The sequence below is a fragment of the Lolium rigidum genome, chromosome 2 (genome assembly GCF_022539505.1).
Source record: "Lolium rigidum isolate FL_2022 chromosome 2, APGP_CSIRO_Lrig_0.1, whole genome shotgun sequence".
Lineage (NCBI taxonomy): Eukaryota > Viridiplantae > Streptophyta > Magnoliopsida > Poales > Poaceae > Lolium > Lolium rigidum.
Window position 1 is genome coordinate 232,203,262 of NC_061509.1, and position 18,339 is coordinate 232,221,600.

At 42.7% G+C, this 18,339-nt stretch overlaps 3 protein-coding genes across 4 annotated transcripts; all 3 read right to left on the minus strand.

Annotated features, from left to right (window-relative positions):
• Window positions 1-1,663: 1,663 nt before the first annotated feature.
• On the minus strand, window positions 1,664-3,950 carry LOC124688302 (alpha-1,3-arabinosyltransferase XAT3-like). The gene is made up of 3 exons (XM_047221994.1): window positions 3,643-3,950; window positions 3,423-3,524; window positions 1,664-3,314 (listed from the first exon to the last, which is right to left on the minus strand). The coding sequence occupies exons 1-3, from the start codon at window positions 3,764-3,766 to the stop codon at window positions 2,029-2,031; spliced, it is 1,512 nt and encodes a 503-aa protein (XP_047077950.1). The 5' UTR covers window positions 3,767-3,950; the 3' UTR covers window positions 1,664-2,028.
• A 3,408-nt stretch (window positions 3,951-7,358) lies between these two features.
• On the minus strand, window positions 7,359-11,212 carry LOC124693106 (GDP-fucose transporter 1-like). Of its 2 annotated transcripts, XR_006999863.1 has the most exons (4): window positions 11,092-11,212; window positions 8,843-9,921; window positions 8,203-8,388; window positions 7,359-7,542 (listed from the first exon to the last, which is right to left on the minus strand). XR_006999863.1 is itself a non-coding variant. In XM_047226562.1 (3 exons), the coding sequence occupies exon 2, from the start codon at window positions 9,902-9,904 to the stop codon at window positions 8,873-8,875; it is 1,032 nt and encodes a 343-aa protein (XP_047082518.1). In that variant the 5' UTR covers window positions 9,905-9,921; window positions 11,092-11,212; the 3' UTR covers window positions 8,201-8,388; window positions 8,843-8,872. The 2 variants fall into 2 exon arrangements, 1 of the variants encoding a protein (XP_047082518.1); XM_047226562.1 differs by lacking the exon at window positions 7,359-7,542 and having other exon boundaries at window positions 8,201-8,388.
• Window positions 11,213-13,114: 1,902 nt separating this feature from the next.
• LOC124688304 (probable protein phosphatase 2C 67) lies at window positions 13,115-17,852 on the minus strand. Its single transcript, XM_047221995.1, has 7 exons — window positions 17,816-17,852; window positions 17,338-17,382; window positions 15,303-15,355; window positions 14,655-14,816; window positions 14,026-14,109; window positions 13,228-13,317; window positions 13,115-13,162 (listed from the first exon to the last, which is right to left on the minus strand). The coding sequence occupies exons 1-7, from the start codon at window positions 17,850-17,852 to the stop codon at window positions 13,115-13,117; spliced, it is 519 nt and encodes a 172-aa protein (XP_047077951.1).
• Window positions 17,853-18,339: the final 487 nt, after the last annotated feature.

Genomic DNA, 18,339 nt, shown 5'->3' on the forward strand with positions numbered 1-18,339 from the left:
ACGGAAACTTGAAAGTGTTAAAAAAAATGGGTTGCACCGTAACTAGTTGCGGAATACTTGGGTGCAACTCATTTTTATATGACACTTCTAAGTTTCTAAAAATACAAACTAAAATTATGGACCTACATTGTGTTGTATCTTTTGCATCTGTGAAGTTTCATCCGAAAATATGATCATATTTGATCTACACAAAAAAGAACAAATGATGTGTAAGTAGTACATGAAACTGTTCACCTATGTCTTTTTTTTTGCACAGGTCACATATGATTCATATTCTGAAACAAAAATATCCAGGTTCAAAACATATAGCATAACCAATGTCTACAATTTTAATTTACATTTTTCGGAAACTTGAAAGTGTCAAAAAATAGGGTGCACCCGCAGCTAGTTGCGGAATATTCGTACTCCATTTGAGAGATGTTTGGTGACATTAAAATAAAACAAAAAGTACTACTCCATTTGTCCACTATGATAAAATGTTTTGGTTTTTTCTTTTGAAAATGCAGATATCTAGATGCATTTTACTGCGTAGTTTCACTCGTTTGATCCGTATCTACTTCACATTTAAATATCTAAAACGCATATTACCTCTGTTTCAATGAATAAGGCGTACACATATTTCAAGATAAACTTTGACCGAGAAAATTGAGCAACAAAATCTTGATTTGCGGGAGGTGGAGGAGAGTTAGATTGGATCCAGAGGTGAAGCTAGAGTTCTAACAATTTGCGGGATTCTGACGAATTCTTTTCTGTTTTCGCTAATCAGTTAGGGCACGTACAGTGAAGTGATGTCAGCCTTATTTTAGAGAGGTGCTTTGGCGCCTTGCATACTTTCATTACGGCAAGCTACCAGATCCACAAAGCACGCAGCACAATCTATGCCCAATCTTTTGCTTTGACGTTTGTCTCTTTCTTGATTTTGCAGCGGCAATTGTGGGTGGCTTTGCACAATCCATGCAAGCATGCGACAATCCTACATGTCTGCATCTTCATCCCGTGATGGGAACAAGTCCACACGGCATCCTAGTTTTCTAACTACCTGAGTGGAGGACTGCAGGTTTTCCCTCGTTTCTCATTGGCATGCTGAGTTATAAATAAGGTTCTAAAGTATTTTTTAGGGAAAAAATAGTTTGGAACCTTCTTTATAAAGTATTAGCAACACTCGGACATGATCTCGCAGGTTTGCAGTCCAGATAAATCTTTCTGCACTGTCCTGGCTGTCGAGCATTTGTTTTGGTTTTTGGTGGGAGACAACGATGTAGATGGGACGAGATGGGTGGCATTTTCCATCCTCGGCACGAAGCGCCCAGCTCACGTTTGCAGTTTTGACCTTGCTTCGCCGATCACGCGAGCGAGCTATATGTAACAAATGGCTGCTGCCTAGCGTCGCCAGATTGCCTCTAACGTGCGAGGCTGTCATGCCGTTTTGAGTTTCAGGTGCTCTACAGGTAGGAGAGCTAGTCGATCGTTGGCGATATCGATCTCAGTTACAAACTTCCTTATGTGAACATGCCAACTGAATGAGGAATTCTTCTTTTGGATGATGTAAGCTATAGTCAAGTAGGTAAAGGATGATGTAGCTTGTAGCTTACTTCCGATCTTCTTTTGGAGAAGGTTGCTTCTGATGAACATGCCAATTTAATAATCTTTACAACACATGGTGATTGGAATGCTCGCTTTATAGTATTGGATTGATAGATTCCACATGCTTCTTCAATCGTACTACACCATTTTGCTGCAGGACTTGGTACAAACCGGATGCAGGGGTAGAAACAAGTTGAGATGAAAATGCATCTCCTACTACATGCATCTCCATGCATTTGTATAGAACCTGTAACTGTAAGAACTCCGGCCGCTGAGCGCGCACAGCCTCCAAACAACCAAAGAAACTGGACAAATTAACCCACCATCTACTGTATGTTTTCCTACCTATAATCCAAGATTAGATTATCATGGAAGAAACGAACGATCGATCGATCGCAGCTAGCGCGCAATGTACATAAACATGATGCCGGCCGTATTGCTCAATCAGTTGTTGTTGGCCTGCTGTTGTCCATGGGGGAGGAGCTTGAGCGCCTCCAAGAAGGTGATCTTGAGCCTGCCCAGGTGCGGCCTAACGTTCTGCTTGTCGAGGTACACCGTCTTGAGCGCGTTCCAGCCTTGCTTGTGGATGGAGTTCGGGTCCCTGAGCACGGGGTGGTCCTTGGGGTACTGCTCGCTCAGCGTGGTCTCGTCGAGCTGGATCATGTACTCCATGTAGTGGATCTGCATGTCCGCCGACGGCTCCTGGAAGGTGCTCCGGGCGAGCCACTCCAGCCCGCCGTAGGGCACCACCTGGATGAGCACGGCGCCGGCGGGGAGGAAGACCATGTTGGTCAGCCCGGCGCCGTGCACGCCCACCATCACGTCCGCCGAGTTCACCAGCCGCGCGAACTTGGACACGTCCGAGGTGATGTCCGGCTCCCCGACGCGCACGTCGAACCCCAGGCTCATGGCCATGTCCGCCATGGCGCGCTCGTTCAGGAACGCGCGCGAGCTCCGGCGCGCGATGATCAGCAGCCGCGGCCGCCGACGGATGTCCCACCGGTCGCCGCTGGGTTCCGCCGTGGCGCGCTCCAGCCCGAACGCGCCACGCAGCATGGCGCGGAAGTCCACCATGGAGGACCCCGGCGGCGCCTTGGCCGCGTCGATGCCCAGCTCCTTGTGGAACGTCGGCCCGACCACGACGTTGCGGAAGCACCGGACCTCGTCGTCGTTGTCGATGTCGATCACCTCGTGCTTGCTCAGCTGCTGGAAGATCTGCAGGTACCGGTTGGTCCACCACGACTTGAAGCTGCTCACCAGGAACTGCACCTCGCCCGCGAACCGGTGCGCCGTGATGAACGCCGGGATGAGCACGTCCGTGTAGTCGTGGAACAGGTTGCCCGTGAACCCGCCCGTGGACATCACGAACGCCGTCGCGGAGCTGTTCACCGTGCACTGCGGTGGAGGAGGCGCCGCGCCACCGTCGGAGGAGAGGGGCCGGAGTGTCCATTCCTTGACGTGCGACTGCGCGAACGCGTCGTGCTTCCGGCAGTACGGCTTCACCCTCCACTCGTGGTCCAGCGGGCCGACGTTGATGGTCTGGCTGCGGCCCTGCACGCGGACGTCGCCGGCGGCCTCGCACGTGTCCGACCGCCGGCTCGTCTCGTAGCACACCGGTTTGATCACGCGGTCCGTGGCGTCAACGGTGACGACCGGGGTACTCGCGCTTACGCCGCCGCCGCCGAACGTGTCGGCTGATTTGGTGTGAGCTTCTTCTTTCTCCTCCTCTGCTGCAAATTGCAAATTCAGCTCAACATCAGATCTGGTGGGGGCTGCTGAGCTCCACAAATTGCATTCGATTTCCACGCATGAGAATGAATTGGTCGCACGAAACTTACCAGTTGAAACTGCAGCTTCATCGGCGGTCTCCATCTTGACGCTGCCCTTGCTCACCAATCCCTGCTGCTCCTCCTCTGCTTTGATGGCATCCCCTGTTTTGCCTACAGCACGGAACCCAGCCAAGGAAAAGGTCAAACCGCCGCCCAGGATCACCATTTCAGAACCAAGAACACAAGAATGAATCAACACAATCAAAGATCCAAGTGTTTGATCGCTTACCGATGGGGGAGAACCTTGCCCTGATGACGGAGAGCAGGAGGAGGGATCCGAGCATGAAGGCGATCAGCGCCGCATTCCCCAGCCTCCGCCCCTCTGCTCTCGAAAGGTTCCTGTTGGACTTCATCGTCCCTGACCTCTTCTTCCTTCTCTCTCTGGGTGCTTTCTAGGACTAACAATCAAATCTTTATCTATGGACAAGGCTTTTATAGGAGGAAGACGGGGCAATGAACTGCGTGAGCACTTCTACTCGTCTTGTCGTTGAACAGGGCAAAGGTTGAAATGGTAGTGGTTGACCGGGAAGGCGACGGCGACAATGAAAGCCTAACACGCGACCATGACACGGTGTGGCAGACGTGGAAGAGGCCAGCTTCTCTGGGAAAGGAAAAAGGGCAGGAGAGACTTGGGAGCATAGCGCCATCAAAAGTGACGCACCAGATCAGTTCCATGGCTCCAAGCTCGCTGTTCTGTCAGCGCCGCGACAGTAACTAATCGCGCCTATCGACGCCCAGGCGTTGCTGTCGTCTGTTAGCTCGGGGCGTACCTAGTTTACTCACTTCGAGGCAGATGGCACCGTTGGAGAAAAAGCAGGCGACGGAACTCGATTTCGGGGGTTCCATGGCCGCAAGCTCCTTGTCTTGTCCTCGCGACAGTAACTGCCGATGGATGAGTTTGCTTCACCCACCGACGAGTTTTGGGGTTATTTTTGGCTGTTAGCTTCATGGATGATCTTTGACTTGCACTTAATTAGTGTTGCCTTAATTATCTCACAATATAAGGAAAGAAAATTAATGTTAACCTTGCTACCCTTTAGGTTGTGTTGATGCAAATCCAATATTCATGACTTTACGTAGTAGCTATAGGCTATCTCCAACGGCCACCCGCATAACGGATCGTATTTTAGTTTGATTTTATCTGGATGCAGTGGTCCATGTACAAGTGAAAATCCGCGGTCCTAACGGCGGCCTGTATTTTATTTGCGTCCTAGAAAATGAGTGTCTTTTAAAATTCATATTTAACATTGTCTGTCACAAAAAAAATAGAAAATACACCAAAAATAATAGAAGGCAAAGTTGCAATACAATAAGTTCAAATACAACAGGCTGGCACACTAGAGTTTCGAAAGCATGATACACAAATCACATATCTCGAGCTAAAATGATCTTTTCTTCTTCTTGAGCCATGCCCGGTGAATAGGGTCCATGTCATCGGTCAAAGGGGCCGCCATGATCTTGGCCTCCTCGCTGAGCAAGGCGATGTCCAACTAATTTTGCTTGTTACCCACCTCCTTTGCGGCCACGTGGGCATTGATTCCTTCAATCTCGAGCTTCTTGGTTTGTATCTCATAGTAGTTCTTGACGGTCTCTTCTTTTTCCCTCCGCTTTTTATCGTCCCTCTTCTCACTCGACACCTTCTTGTCGGCAAGAAGCTTCTTGATTGTCTCCATTACTGCTAGCGAGGAGGTATCTCACTTGGCCTCCGGCTTGGAGCTGATCTGTCCACTCGGCCTCTTCAGCGGTGCACTACCCGCACTTGGGGCCGCACCATCAACATTGATGACATTGGATTCTCCGGGCGCGATAGTGTCATAGGTGTTGGAAACATGCCCTAAGGCAAACATGGATGCTGTATTTTCTAATGTATTCATAAAGTAAGGTTGTCCTTGTATGAACTCTTGCATATATCATCGAATACGTGATTCGGTTGTGGAACTATATGCTTATGTTGTTCATACTGTGCAAGTCGGCTGATGACTAATCGGACATACACGGACTCAGCTAAAGTGTATAGCGAGTCGGACTGACCCACATTGAGACGCAACAAGCAAAGTCGTCATTTGCATGTCTCTATCAATGTAATCCATAGACCTGAGGTTGTTGCATGATTCGATAAGGCAGTTATAAAGGCAGAGTTCGGTTCGACTGAGAAACAAGCTGCGTGATGTGACATGGATAACGAAGATGGGATTTTGCCTCTTCACTTGATATGATTTAGAAAGCATGGCCATGCGCGACTCGGTTAAGTGTTAACCGAGGCGATCGACTAAGGGTTAGTCGGGTGAATCACATATCATGTATCGAGAAGAGAGTTGAGCTACAAAGTTGACACATGTAAAATGTATCCATCAATTTTTGTGTTTATTATACGATATTCATTGATATTTGCATCATATGTGAGGCTCCCAGCATGTTTTACATTGATTTAGGGATTTTTCACAAAGTCTCCCTATATTTGTTTCTGATGATGCAGAACAAATCACTATTTTGCGTATTTTTGAATTATACGGACCTTCCGAATTTCAAATGGACCCAATTTTTTTATTGCAATGCAATTATTTTGGGAAATACTAGAGACTAAGAAGAAGCGTCGAAGAAGGTCAACGAGAAGGTCAACGAAAACGCAATAGAGAAAGCATATGAAATCCGTTTTCAATGAACTAGAGCTTCTCATTGAGCTTAACACAAGCTCCAGATCCTCTCATGGATAAGAACTAAATAAGAACCAAGAAAGATGACCTCAATGATCCAAAGATTTAAGCTCTCTCCGAGATACAATGAAGTTACTCACTTGAGAGCTCCTCTTAATAGTACGCCTATCTATCCTATAACCCGGTCTCACAACTAACACCACGAGACCGATAAGGAACAAACCCTATCGAGTTCATACATTTGCCTTACGCATATTTTACTTGAGGTTGATGATGACGATCTTGTCCACCTCACGATAGCATATTGCCCCATTTCAAGTTGCTTATTGTTGTTCAACACGATAGGAGTTGAACTTAATGAGTTGGCCCCTTCATGAATTGCATTGATCAATATTCTTTTGCTACCCAGACAGTGGCGACGCTTGCTGAGAGGGAAAAAATTGCACGATTTTGGACTAAATTACACCCCCACTCCCCCTAAAAAAAACTTTCCCATAGCAGAGCATAGATAACATAGACGAAGTAGGAAAGCCAGGAAAGGCCATTGAGCCCACTGGAGCTCAGCAGCTCGACCATGGCGACATAGCCTAGAATCAGGTATCGTTAGGATCTTGCATTAATGTCAGTTGAGGCACGATAGGTCAGAAAGATGGGAGATCACTCCAACATATGCAGAGATCTTTGAAAAGAACAAAACGTTCCCGTGGGGTTTTTCGTTACAACCTCTCACGGCCAGACTTCAGGAATTTGCTCTTTTCAATTATCCATCAACCATCTTTCATATCAGATCTTCTCTACTCCTCAACACAACAAAACAAGCTCAATAACCACCTTCCTACATATCTTTCAAATCATTCCTATTCACCATCGACTGTATCAGAGGGACCGTTCATCTCAACAGAGGGATGGCGCCTTGTAATGTCGAGCATGACGAGGCACACTTATGCCATACCGACATCAACACGACGAACATGCATCACATTCCTCACGGACAGAGCTCCTCAACTGATGGCAACGTTGGCCACGGCTTCCATCTATCCTGGCAGGAGCCATGTATGCATGGCTATCAATACAAATACCAAGCTTAGGCTCCTAATTGAATCGACCAACTTGTACCTAGCTAGCTGCACAAACATGCTAGCTTCACCTCCTAGTTCCACTTATATATACGGATAGGCAGGAGAATTAGACCAGCCGTTCATGCATAGGATAATCAGCAAGCTGGTTTTGTGAAAATTTTGGCATGACTTACCCCTTTTATGGACATTTTCATCACATGGCAAATGCTGGATAATAAAGAACTCAACTAACAAGTTTATTTGGGGACATAAATGCAAGTTAGGAGACTACATTTACAAGTTGTGATCTGGAGTATCACAATTTACAATTCAATTGTACATGAATTTGTCACAAAAGCATTTTAGAAGAATACTAATTAAGCTACCTACTTCAAGTCTTTAACTTCTCTTTTTCACCTGCAAATCAGGGACAAGAAATGGGATTAAGCACTACGAGCTTAACCTTGTGAGAGCACTAACTTGACAAATATTTAGAGATGCTACAGAAGCAAAAACCAGCTAGCCAGTAATTCATCCAAAGGCAACTCTTGATGAGGCAACATGCAACAAATAATTAGGCAGCAACACCTATAGGCCAGCTAGAACAAAATATATCTACAACATCAATACCATGAACATTCATCATATTAGGAGCCAAGCTCTTATTCAATGTGCACAAACAGATATGTCTAGCTCAAGACTAGTGTCACTCGGTTCTAGTACCAAAACAATGTAGAACCAATAATACCGAATAACTGTCAAGACACTATAATAGCCAGGCGTAGATATATTGCCACAGAACAAGCAAAGCATCACCCAGTCAACAGAATACCAACTAGCTGTGTTCATAAAAAAAAATAGGTCAACGGCACAAAACAATCAACCACAGTGGCTTAAGGGAAATACTACCTGTAACAAACCAGGCCTACATGTCAATTTCATAGAAACACAAATTAGAAGCTACATGGCCAAATGACCACGAGCGCCATAATTCAGGGTATTGCTCATCGAATAGATGGCCAAAACACATCACAGCCATGACAGAGCACATGGAGGAGAAAAACCCTAAGAACTTACCTAAACCACAGAGCTGAACAAGAGGCAACTGATGCCATCACATAGCATGGTGAACTTGCCACCATCATGACAATATCTCCTTGTCCCCAGGGTCTTCCAGCTTCCTTCCAGGTGATGATGCATCAGGCTGCAGCAGCTAATGTTCTAGCTAGCTACCCTGGTTGTCATTTACTACTCTTCGTAGTCCTTGAACAAGAACAAAACATGGTCAACTCTAGAGTTGTAGTGAGAGTAAATAGATACAGCTATGTTTCTTTTAGATTTGTTCTGCTTTGATATTTTGCAACCCCAAAAGCTCGTTAGCTTAGAAGTATTTAGGTGCAACTAACGATTAATACCTACCCCATTTTCTTGTTTTCGGTTACAACAACAGGCATCAGTGCCCAATATATATAATATCAAGAATTATATGAGGTGTCTATACTGTTAGTGTATTACAAGTTTACAACAGGCATCATCACTACCACAAACAACAGTGATTAAGCCTAGATTTCTTCCAGTAGAAAATGATAGTGCAGATAAAAGGAAACTTCTAGTTGTAGACAAATATTACATAATAAACTGACAATGCCTATTGTATGGTTCTGTTGCAATGGTCAAGCAAAAGTGAGGGCCTACTGAACAAAAATAAAGGACAAACCTGTCGATCTAAAGCTAAGAATAACATTCTTCATGCAACAGGGCGTTCACCAGATGAAACCAACTTATGTTTCTCCTCATCATACTCGGCACTGTCACTATCATTCTTATGTTGTTCTGATGCCTGTTCATGCTGTGGTGCTGCAATATGTCCTTTTGCAGTAACTGATTGCTGGTAGAGTACTCCACCAGCTAGAGTGAACAGAAGGCTAACCAAACCAAATGCGCTCGCGTGCTTGTCCCAGATCGTCACATTGATCGCCACTGTGAGGAACTTGTTCACAACCCCAGTTACCGTGAATGCAGTGGCAGAGATTGCTTTCCTAGCCGCGAAGCCAAAGAAGCTGATGAGCAATCCAAACATGCATGACAATGCTACCGCAACAAAGACGTTGAGCTGGAACCAACTCTCACCCCGTGATTTGACAGCTGAGAAGACCGACTTGTGCTCCCCTGTCAAAAACCAAAAGATGGGGGAAATCATGAGCGAAAGAAGGTTATTGTACAGCACATAACCCCATGTGTTCAGACCCAGACTCGTAACAATATGCTTGATGTACACCATCTCCGTTGTAATTGTCACCAGATAAGCAAGCGCCCACGAGTATGCTGTGAGGCTGAAGGCGGAATCTGTTATCACATAGCCAACTGCTCCTCCCAATATGATTACAAGGGATAAGAATGTGAGCTTGGAAGGGCATGGTTGCTTCCGGAAGAATGTGTCGGCAAGAGCAACCAAAAGCGGAGTCAAGGATCTGAAAACTATAAATGTGTCCACATTGGCATGAACGAGGAGGTTTGTGTTGGTGAATATTGCAAGGTAGAAGACAACAGCAGCTGGTGCGAATTTCTTGGCAGTCTCCAGGTTGAAGGAATCATGGCAAAGAAAACCTAGCTTTCCAAGGCCCCAAACACCAGCAGCAGATGTAAAGTACTGTAGCGTAGTCAGGACGCCAGGGTAATTGAACTTTGTGACAGCATACTTGTTGATGATTGCCAGCAAGCTCGAGCACAAAGCATAGCCTATCACAAGGCTGCTTGTGGCGTGGTGTTTCTTCGCCATGAGATCAGATTATTTACCTGAAATTGGTAAGGTAACAACAAGCATGAGAAACCGAACCAATGCATATTATTCTATAGAACTGCAAGATACATCAGGCATTTTATAATTTTATTTTGCTTATAAAGAACTAATTACAGACGTCCATAAATAAATACACATAAACACACAAGCATGTAAGTACTTGTCAAATTACTACATGGCCACTAAATAAAACTGAGATGCCCAGATCAGCAACATAAGCATTAGAAATATCAACAGGCAACAATTTCTTAGCTGGCCCTTGTGGCATATGATTACAGTTGACATCGTATTGAACTAAATGAAGCATGTTCCAGTTGCATATGAATCATGACAACAGAATTACTACAACTAAGACACCAAAGCTGAAGTGGTGTTCTCCCAACTACCAAGTGCAATATGAACCAGCAACATATTTCAGTTGCGAACACTATAGATTCAGCATTTGTCATGTTGTTTAGCTTAAGCTGTATGTGGCAGGGACTCATAAGCCCCCTTTTTTTTCAAGTGTGGAATATGCATTCACTGATTCACCGCCAATCAACTGGCTGGAACCAGTGCACGATTGACTCGGCACTAATTACTGGAAAAATCATACTAGTACTCAAGAAAGAAACTCCTAAATGAGTGAGGCGTCCTAACTTCACCACGAACCAATTCAAACACCAAGATGGAAAAATCATACTAGTACTCAAGAAAGAAACACCAAGAAAGAAACTCCTAAATGAGTGAGGCGTCCTAACTACACACACCTGCCCATTCTATTTTGGGGGAATTTCCCGCGCGATCTCTGGTTGGCTTGATGGCTTCCCATCAACCATGAGCGACGGACCTTCGCGTCGCAATCAGACCCAAGAATTTTTTACTCTTTCTAGATGAATCCAGCCAAGATTCAGCGGGGCGCGGCAGCTATTTAAGATTTGGGGAAAAGGGGCAATCAGCTGAATCAGAACAGCGCTAGATCACACAGGCAATAGGAAACAATAAAAACAAATTTTTTGGCGTTTCATTCTAGCCAAGAATCTACTCCACCAAGAATGATTCGAGCGCCCAATCTCAGATGCGCGTGGCAAGAACAGGAAAAGGTAGGACGGGGAAGAACACTTTTCGGATCACAGATCCAAGAAAATCAACCAAACAATGGAACTGAGAGAGAAAGATAGGCGTACCGGGAGAGGAAGAGGTGCGGGCAGGTCAGCATCCGCCAGGGCTTCTGGCAGCCTGCGGTGCGGTGTGTGTGGCTAGCAATGGGTGGAAGAGGAGTTGATGATTTATGGACAGTACTACTGTACTAGCTGCACACTTCGTGCTAATCACGAGCAAACCATTAAACCTTGGCAAGGAGGTCCCCGTCGGCCGCCGGTGAGACAAGGCTTCAATTGCACGATAGCCATAGCAGCCCTTCCCTCCAATATTGTTTTGTTTACTGAATTTATAAATCTGTTTTGACTAGTACACTACTCCCTCTATGCTAAAATATAGTGCTATAAGATTTTTTTCAAAGTTAAACCGGTGAATTTTGACCAAATTTATAATAAGAAATATCAACATTTAGAATCTCAAACCAACACCATCGAATTCATCATAAAGTATATTCTAATATGGTATATATTAGATATTGTAGATATATATAATTTTATCAATAAAATTGGTCAAAGTTAGGACGCCTTACTCATTTTAGGAGTTAGTAATTAGTGCCAAGTCAATCTTGCACTGGTTGATTTTTTTTTGCAAAACTCGGTACAAATGTAAACGTTCATACGTACGTACATATACTCATCCATATGAACGTACGCACGCACACACACCCTACCCTGAGAGACCGAGTCAAAGAAATTGATCTGATGGGTCTTGAGATGGACGAAGCCACCATGGACGTCTTCCACTGAAGAATATTTCACCTTTTAATGAGACACTAAAATGTCAAATCTGGGATTTAAACTATGATAAACTGGGGGTGTCACAACCCTCCCGTTGATCTCCAACTAGTTGATTGGCGGTGAATCAGGGAATGCATATTCCACACTTTAGAAAAAGGGCTTATGAGTTCCTGCCACAAACAGCTTAAGCTTAAAAAACATGACAAGTGCTGAATCTTTAGTGTTCGCAACTGAAATTGGGAAGTTGGGCTGGGCGTCTGGGATTTCTTAATGGGATGGGCTCTACTATTTTAGGATATTCGGGTGCCGAGACTATAGGCCCGAATTCTCTGAAATATATTCGGGTATTTGAAACAGCATCTCAAATACATGATCAGGTTTTTCGGGTTCAAGATATACGGGTTCAGGATCAGGATATTCGGGTTCGGGATTCGGGTTTAATGCCCGGAGTGACTTCGGGGCACTAAAAGAGAGGCATTTGCCAGGAAATCATGGTCCAAATGAAAACGAAAATCCAAATGAAATATGGTCAGATTGTGTACTAACAGTGGTCTCACGACTCATTAGCACCCATTGTCGAGCACTCAGAACAAAAGAATCATGTAGGGCTTGTGATTCCTCTTCCTCGATTCAGTTCTGTAAATAGGGTAGCAACAGCCAAGAGTTTCTAGTGCTTGAAGACGATCAGAGCGGCCGTGCAGTTATCCTTGCACCGCCTCTCGCGAACAGCCTCCTTCACCAGACACCGCACGGCGAGCGTGGCTGAAAATGTCTCCTGAGTGGTACAACAAGGTACAGTGAGATGCTTAGGGTCAAATGAAATTTATCGGAGGTATGAAAATATGTTTACGTCGGTGCGATAAATAATAAGAATCATTGTTGAAGTTGTAGATATTGACACGATCTCCTAGGTTCATACTGCATACAATATATATAGATTTAACGTTGTAGATATTGACAGATTTTTCTATAAATCAACTGAAACTTAAGAGAAGCATGACTTAGGAAAAACCCAGCAACTTCAATTGTTTTGGAACATAGGGAATATATTGCTATGTGGTGAATTTCCTGCAGAGTTTAGGTAGCCACGCCAGCTGCAACGCATATGCCAGAGCTCTACCATGTATACATGGGTAATCTAGTCCATAGGAGAATGGGTAGCATAAATTTCACTACAGAAAATAGGCTTACAACTTAATTTTAGCATCATCTAATCAAAGCCTAATCAGTTTTCACCTCAGTACAGATAACTTATAAGCAAATAGTGGGTAGAAGAAACAAACGTATATAAAAGTTACAAATTACTTAACACCTATAATTGCTTCTGGACAAATTCAACAACATCACTTGGTCCAAATACCTGGGATACATAACAAATTAGACTCGACATAAATATGATTGAAGGAGTCCAAATGAGGCAAAAACTCCCCATAAGCCATCACAGCCAAGAATGATGAAATGATCCTTCTTTGTAAGTTCAAACGAATGTACATCTGGTGTTGCAATTAACCCAACCTGCACAGTAGTTGATTGATAAATGTTGATGCTCCACGAAGTTATTTTTTTACAGATAGCCTTCTTATCTTTTTTTTAACACGTGCCTTCTTATCTGTTCAACACTGGCTTTAAGAAAGCATGCTGAAGGAGTGAAGGAGTATGTATTACAGTATTAGTAGGCATGCAGCACACGCTTTTTTTTTCTCTAGTTTTTTTTTACGCTAAATTAGATTTATTTGTTAGTTTGGCTTGACATAGCTACGTCTGCAAAATAAGTGTCTATGTTTTCCCAGAATTTGGATAGAACATTTGACAGCAGTTGTAAAATTATCTCTCTAATGAGAGTACCACATACTAATGTAAAGCATTGAATTTTTGAAAGTTTTGGATGTAAGCAACACAACGTAAGAACTGACAACTGAGTAACTGAGATAAATTAGAATTGCAAGCCCAAAACTGTATCTAACTGATGTGCTCTCTATACAAAAGACCTGTATTTTCATGAACGAGCCATGCTAACCAAGTACGTACCTCCATTATTGCATTGTTTCTAATTCCTACCATTTTAACAAAAAGAGGGGAGATGGTAATCAGGAGGGAATCATTATCTAGAGAACATCTCAACCATTCATCACAACACTGGTGATACTCAAATAGTATATTTTCCATATACACAAACAGAATAGCAGGTTAATTTTATCAGCAAATAAGTTTACAACAGTAAACCTTCTTAAAGTGGCGATCTCCAAAAGCTCTAGATACTTCAATGCGTCCTTGCATTCTCCCATTAGGACCAACAGAACCCCCAGGCTTTACAGCACAAGGTTAAATGAATCGTGAGCCGGGATATATCAAAATAAGAGCTCAATATGCAATATGTAGTGGTAAGATGCTCATCCAATACTGCATTCAAACATTAGACCGATAACAAAAGGAGCAAATGGGACAACATGAGAAAATGAATCAAGGAAAGGACAACACTTTTGAACTTATCACAAACCAGCTAGTTCCTATCACTAACAACTGGCAGCAATTAGGGTAAAAAGTTGGCATGTGTTGGATGCGCAATGGAAATGCTAATATTCTAATGCTTGAGAAAGTCCTTCGAACAAACTGTAATGAATTTCAGAGCTTAAATTCGGTATAATTACCAAAATCAGATTTTCCCCCTCTACTTATTACCATAATCTGATCTCATTTGACAGAGACTGGGTGCCAGGAAAAAGATGCAACATGATTGCAATGGCAACCATAGAATAACCAGGGAATTGATTCCTTTGGAACATGCATAACTAAGCAAAACTAAAGTTAGGAGGGACAACTGAACTAAATGCTGGAACTACATAGCTATTAGCCTTCTGGATTCTCGACCACTCTTGCGGAAAGATGGCTTTATGTTCTCTCGTCAAAACAATGGCCTTCAGTAGACTTCTAGTATCAACCACTGGAACTTCGTCATCAGTTGAAGTAGAACGAGCTAATACTGCCTTAGCATCCCCGGCATTCGCAACCACAACCTGGAACATGTCAATAAAGAGCAGCTTAAGCAAAAAGGATTGCATAACTAGATTTGCATTTCAATTGAGATTTGATTTGGCATGTAAAATGTGTGAAATGCATAAGCTATGCATCTCAAATAAAATAATTAGCATTCAGTACCCAAATGACAACACCACACAATGGGTTACTTATGCATGAGAACAAAAACTAATGCATGGATTATTATGTTTGTAGATTAGAAACGGTAAATTATGCCGCGGTATGCTGAGTTGCAGACTTAAAGGTAGGAATGTGGGTATAAATTAATTTATTATAAATAAATGAAGAATCGCTGTCTTCAAGTCAGGGAATAGACATTAAACCCTATGTATACTGAAGAAACAAATGGCCTCATAAATCCTGATTCTATACGGATTTTAAATTCGATAACCAAAAATAATTCCAGGATATGACGCATATAAACTTATAAAGAAAGAAGAAAATCCCTGGTACTATAAACTGACCATCTGTCCCAAGACCCAAACACATACAGCTGTTGCACCATCTTGCCAGTTTCCTATAGATAAGACATGTGAGTACTATCATGAAATAAGCAAGCAATAAGAAAGTAACGTACATGATAGAGATTCTCCGAAACTACCATTTCTATGGGCTTTGCGTACTTGGTACAATAAAATGTCTATTCATGTTAATTTACCGTCAATTCATCATAACTAAGAGGTTCTTGTCACTGCAAGAAGTAAGGTCCACCCTATGTCATTGTGTCGTTGCGCACCAACCAAGGTTCAGAAAAACGCTAGCTACTAGGCCAAGGATGTTTCACTGCAAGGTTGTACCATCTAGAAAACCACCAATGCCAAGAGAGAAGAAAGAGGTATAGGTAAAAAAAGCTAAAACGATAAGAGTGGAGACTGGCTCATTGAGCAGGCCCACCAGCGGAATAGTAAGGTTTTTTTTTTTTTTGACAATCAATACCACATATATTCATAGTAATAAATAGTACATGGTAGAGATACATGAGCCGACTCCAATGATTACAAAATAAAGTCTAAAAGATAGTAACAAATCCTCGAGGTCTTCAAATTCTTTCTTCTTGCAGAACACAATCTCGTACTCTTCTGAAGGCAGCCAAAGATAGATAACGAACCATAAACGTTTAGATACCGACGAAAGTTCTCCCATAATTTTTTGAGCCGCAATACCAAGGCTGCGTGCACGCACGCAACCATTAAAGCAGTCATTCAACATCGGCAAGAGTACCAACATCAGTATGTCAGGGAATAACAACCGACTAGCTTTGTCGTCGTCGATGGAGAGCCGAGAGTACGAATCACCATTGTCGAGGACGTAGCAGCCGGGACAAAAACTGCGAGGATAATCCTCCTCGCGGCAACACCGACAAAAGATCCAAAATTGATCTGGCGAAACAAGATCTGAAGGCCCATACCTAGAAAATTGTGATCCTTCAACACCACCATTGACGCCGGGAAGAAAATCTCGTCGCCGAACGAAAGGCTGAAGATCACTTATTGCAGACGATGCCATCTCCATTGAGGGGAAACCAACAAGAAGGCGGCTACCAAAATCCTAACATAATCTAATGAAACCACTACTTTTATTGGAAACTTCACGCATAGATCGGGTTCCTCACTCCTCCCGACGTCGGCGAAGCCGACCGGAGGAGGGGAAACCGATCTATGGAGGAAGATGAACTGGAGGAGGCTAGGGTTGAGGAGTGGAATAGTAAGGTTGATTCCTCGCCATAGGATATTGTCGGTCGGTTAGACGACCGCGTAGGGTCGAACCGCCGTGCCAGGCCACAGCAGGCACCTAGGAATCCTTGGCGGAGCCAAAGTAACGCCCGATAGAGCATTGTTTAACCTTGCCACCAGCTAGACAATACACTTGAAAGTATCAGGAAAATATCCAGTGGAAACCGGAGAAAACCATGTAAACCCATGTTTAAATTTTTCATAAAAAATCACAACAATATATTATGTTGGGGAGGTGAAGTTCTTTGAAGAAGTAAGCTTTCAAGTTCAAACTCGGAATCATTCAGGAGCTAAATAGACTGGGTAATGAATACTAGCAAACAGACAACGCTACTACTCATTGCTGAATTTATCTTTTACATAACTGCAAAATGATTATGAGTTGGAACTTAACATAATGTTTTTTTATAATTTTTTGGGAAATCCTAAACATGGTTTCCACAGATTTTTCATCTTAATGTGTTTTCCACAGGATACTTTCTCAAAAGTGTCACTTTCAATTATTTTACCACTAAAGGAGGCGGCTTATGAATTCTTACACCATTTCTACAGACCACTAAAGAAGGCGTGATACTTTTTAAATGTTCCAGATTTGTATCCTTTGATCTGTACAAATCTGTAACTTTTAAAAACTTACTCTTAAGTCTTAACCACTAAATATATCAGTTCTTACACCAGCTTGCCTGGAAATTTCCCAACCATGGTCGTAGGGTCTGACTGGTCATTTCGCAAAACAGATGAAGAAAGTTCAGACCATAATTCTTACCTTCAGTACTTTCCTGCAGTAGTGAATCATCAGTTCTATGAAAACCTGCAGATGATAAGCATTAACAAATGCTTAAACCAGAGGTATACAAATACCTAACAAAGTTTCAACAGAAGAGCACACGCCATACATGATGGTAATCCACAGTGATAAGAAACAGTATTTCTAGAATGGCAGACGTGGAGAAACTGGAAAATAATTTAATAATTCTCCCATAAGCTAGTGATAACAGCATCATATAACATACTCAAGGATTCAGTGTCAAGGCTGCCTTTCATGTCGATAAAGGACATGTTGTATCAGAGAAATAAAAATATATAACCTATCTAGGGTAAGGCGGCAATGTTTTTTTTATTGCAAGCACAATCTAAAATTGTAAAGTACAATGATGAAAATCGTAGAAGGGGTTCTTCTAATTAGTATTAGCCTGGTTATATTCTATGGTCTAGACAGGCAAATAATTTCATGTATTAGATACCTTCAATAATGGCCTTCTTTGCCACTTTAACATTCATCTGCAAAATAATATATCAAAATTAGCTAAATTACCAACAGAAGAATAAGCACACTGAAATATCCGAATTATGCAATTTAGCCTTAAACATGAATCTAGTCATTGAATGGTCTCTCAATCAAATTAAACAAAAATGGAAAACTTATTTTCGTAAAAGAAAACTAAAATTTAAAAGTAGCACTCTTAGAGAGCAAGTCAATATCAAGAAGCAGTAAATGGTCGTGTGATCTCATAAAATTATTAATTCCTCAATCAACAGGAGAAAGAGAAGATGCAAAATGCATAATCAGAAATAGGACAGCATGAAAAGTTTTGTTCTGATTGCGCATATAAATACTAAAACAATATTCCAAGGAGACTAGTTTGAGTAGGCATAGAAGCAGATGAAGAAAAAAGAGAAACCATCTGAGTATAGCACTAAGAAATGAAAAAACAGGTGATGATACAAAAACATCTGTATGAGCAACTGAAGAGAGAATAAATACATA

Excerpts from the sequence above, each read along its gene's own strand:
- LOC124688302 (XM_047221994.1), bottom strand. The coding sequence starts at position 3,766 with ATGAAGTCCAACAGGAACCTTTCGAGAGCAGAGGGGCGGAGGCTGGGG. Across the intron at positions 3,525-3,642 it reads GGCAAGGTTCTCCCCCATCG|GCAAAACAGGGGATGCCATC; the intron begins GTAAGCGATCAA and ends TCCGTGCTGTAG. Across the intron at positions 3,315-3,422 it reads TGAAGCTGCAGTTTCAACTG|CAGAGGAGGAGAAAGAAGAA; the intron begins GTAAGTTTCGTG and ends TGCAATTTGCAG.
- LOC124688304 (XM_047221995.1), bottom strand. The coding sequence starts at position 17,852 with ATGAATGTTAAAGTGGCAAAGAAGGCCATTATTGAAG. Across the intron at positions 17,383-17,815 it reads AAAGAAGGCCATTATTGAAG|GTTTTCATAGAACTGATGAT; the intron begins GTATCTAATACA and ends TATCATCTGCAG. Across the intron at positions 14,817-15,302 it reads TTTGGGTCTTGGGACAGATG|GTTGTGGTTGCGAATGCCGG; the intron begins GTCAGTTTATAG and ends GACATGTTCCAG.
- LOC124693106 (XM_047226562.1), bottom strand. The coding sequence starts at position 9,904 with ATGGCGAAGAAACACCACGCCACAAGCAGCCTTGTGATAGGCTATGCT.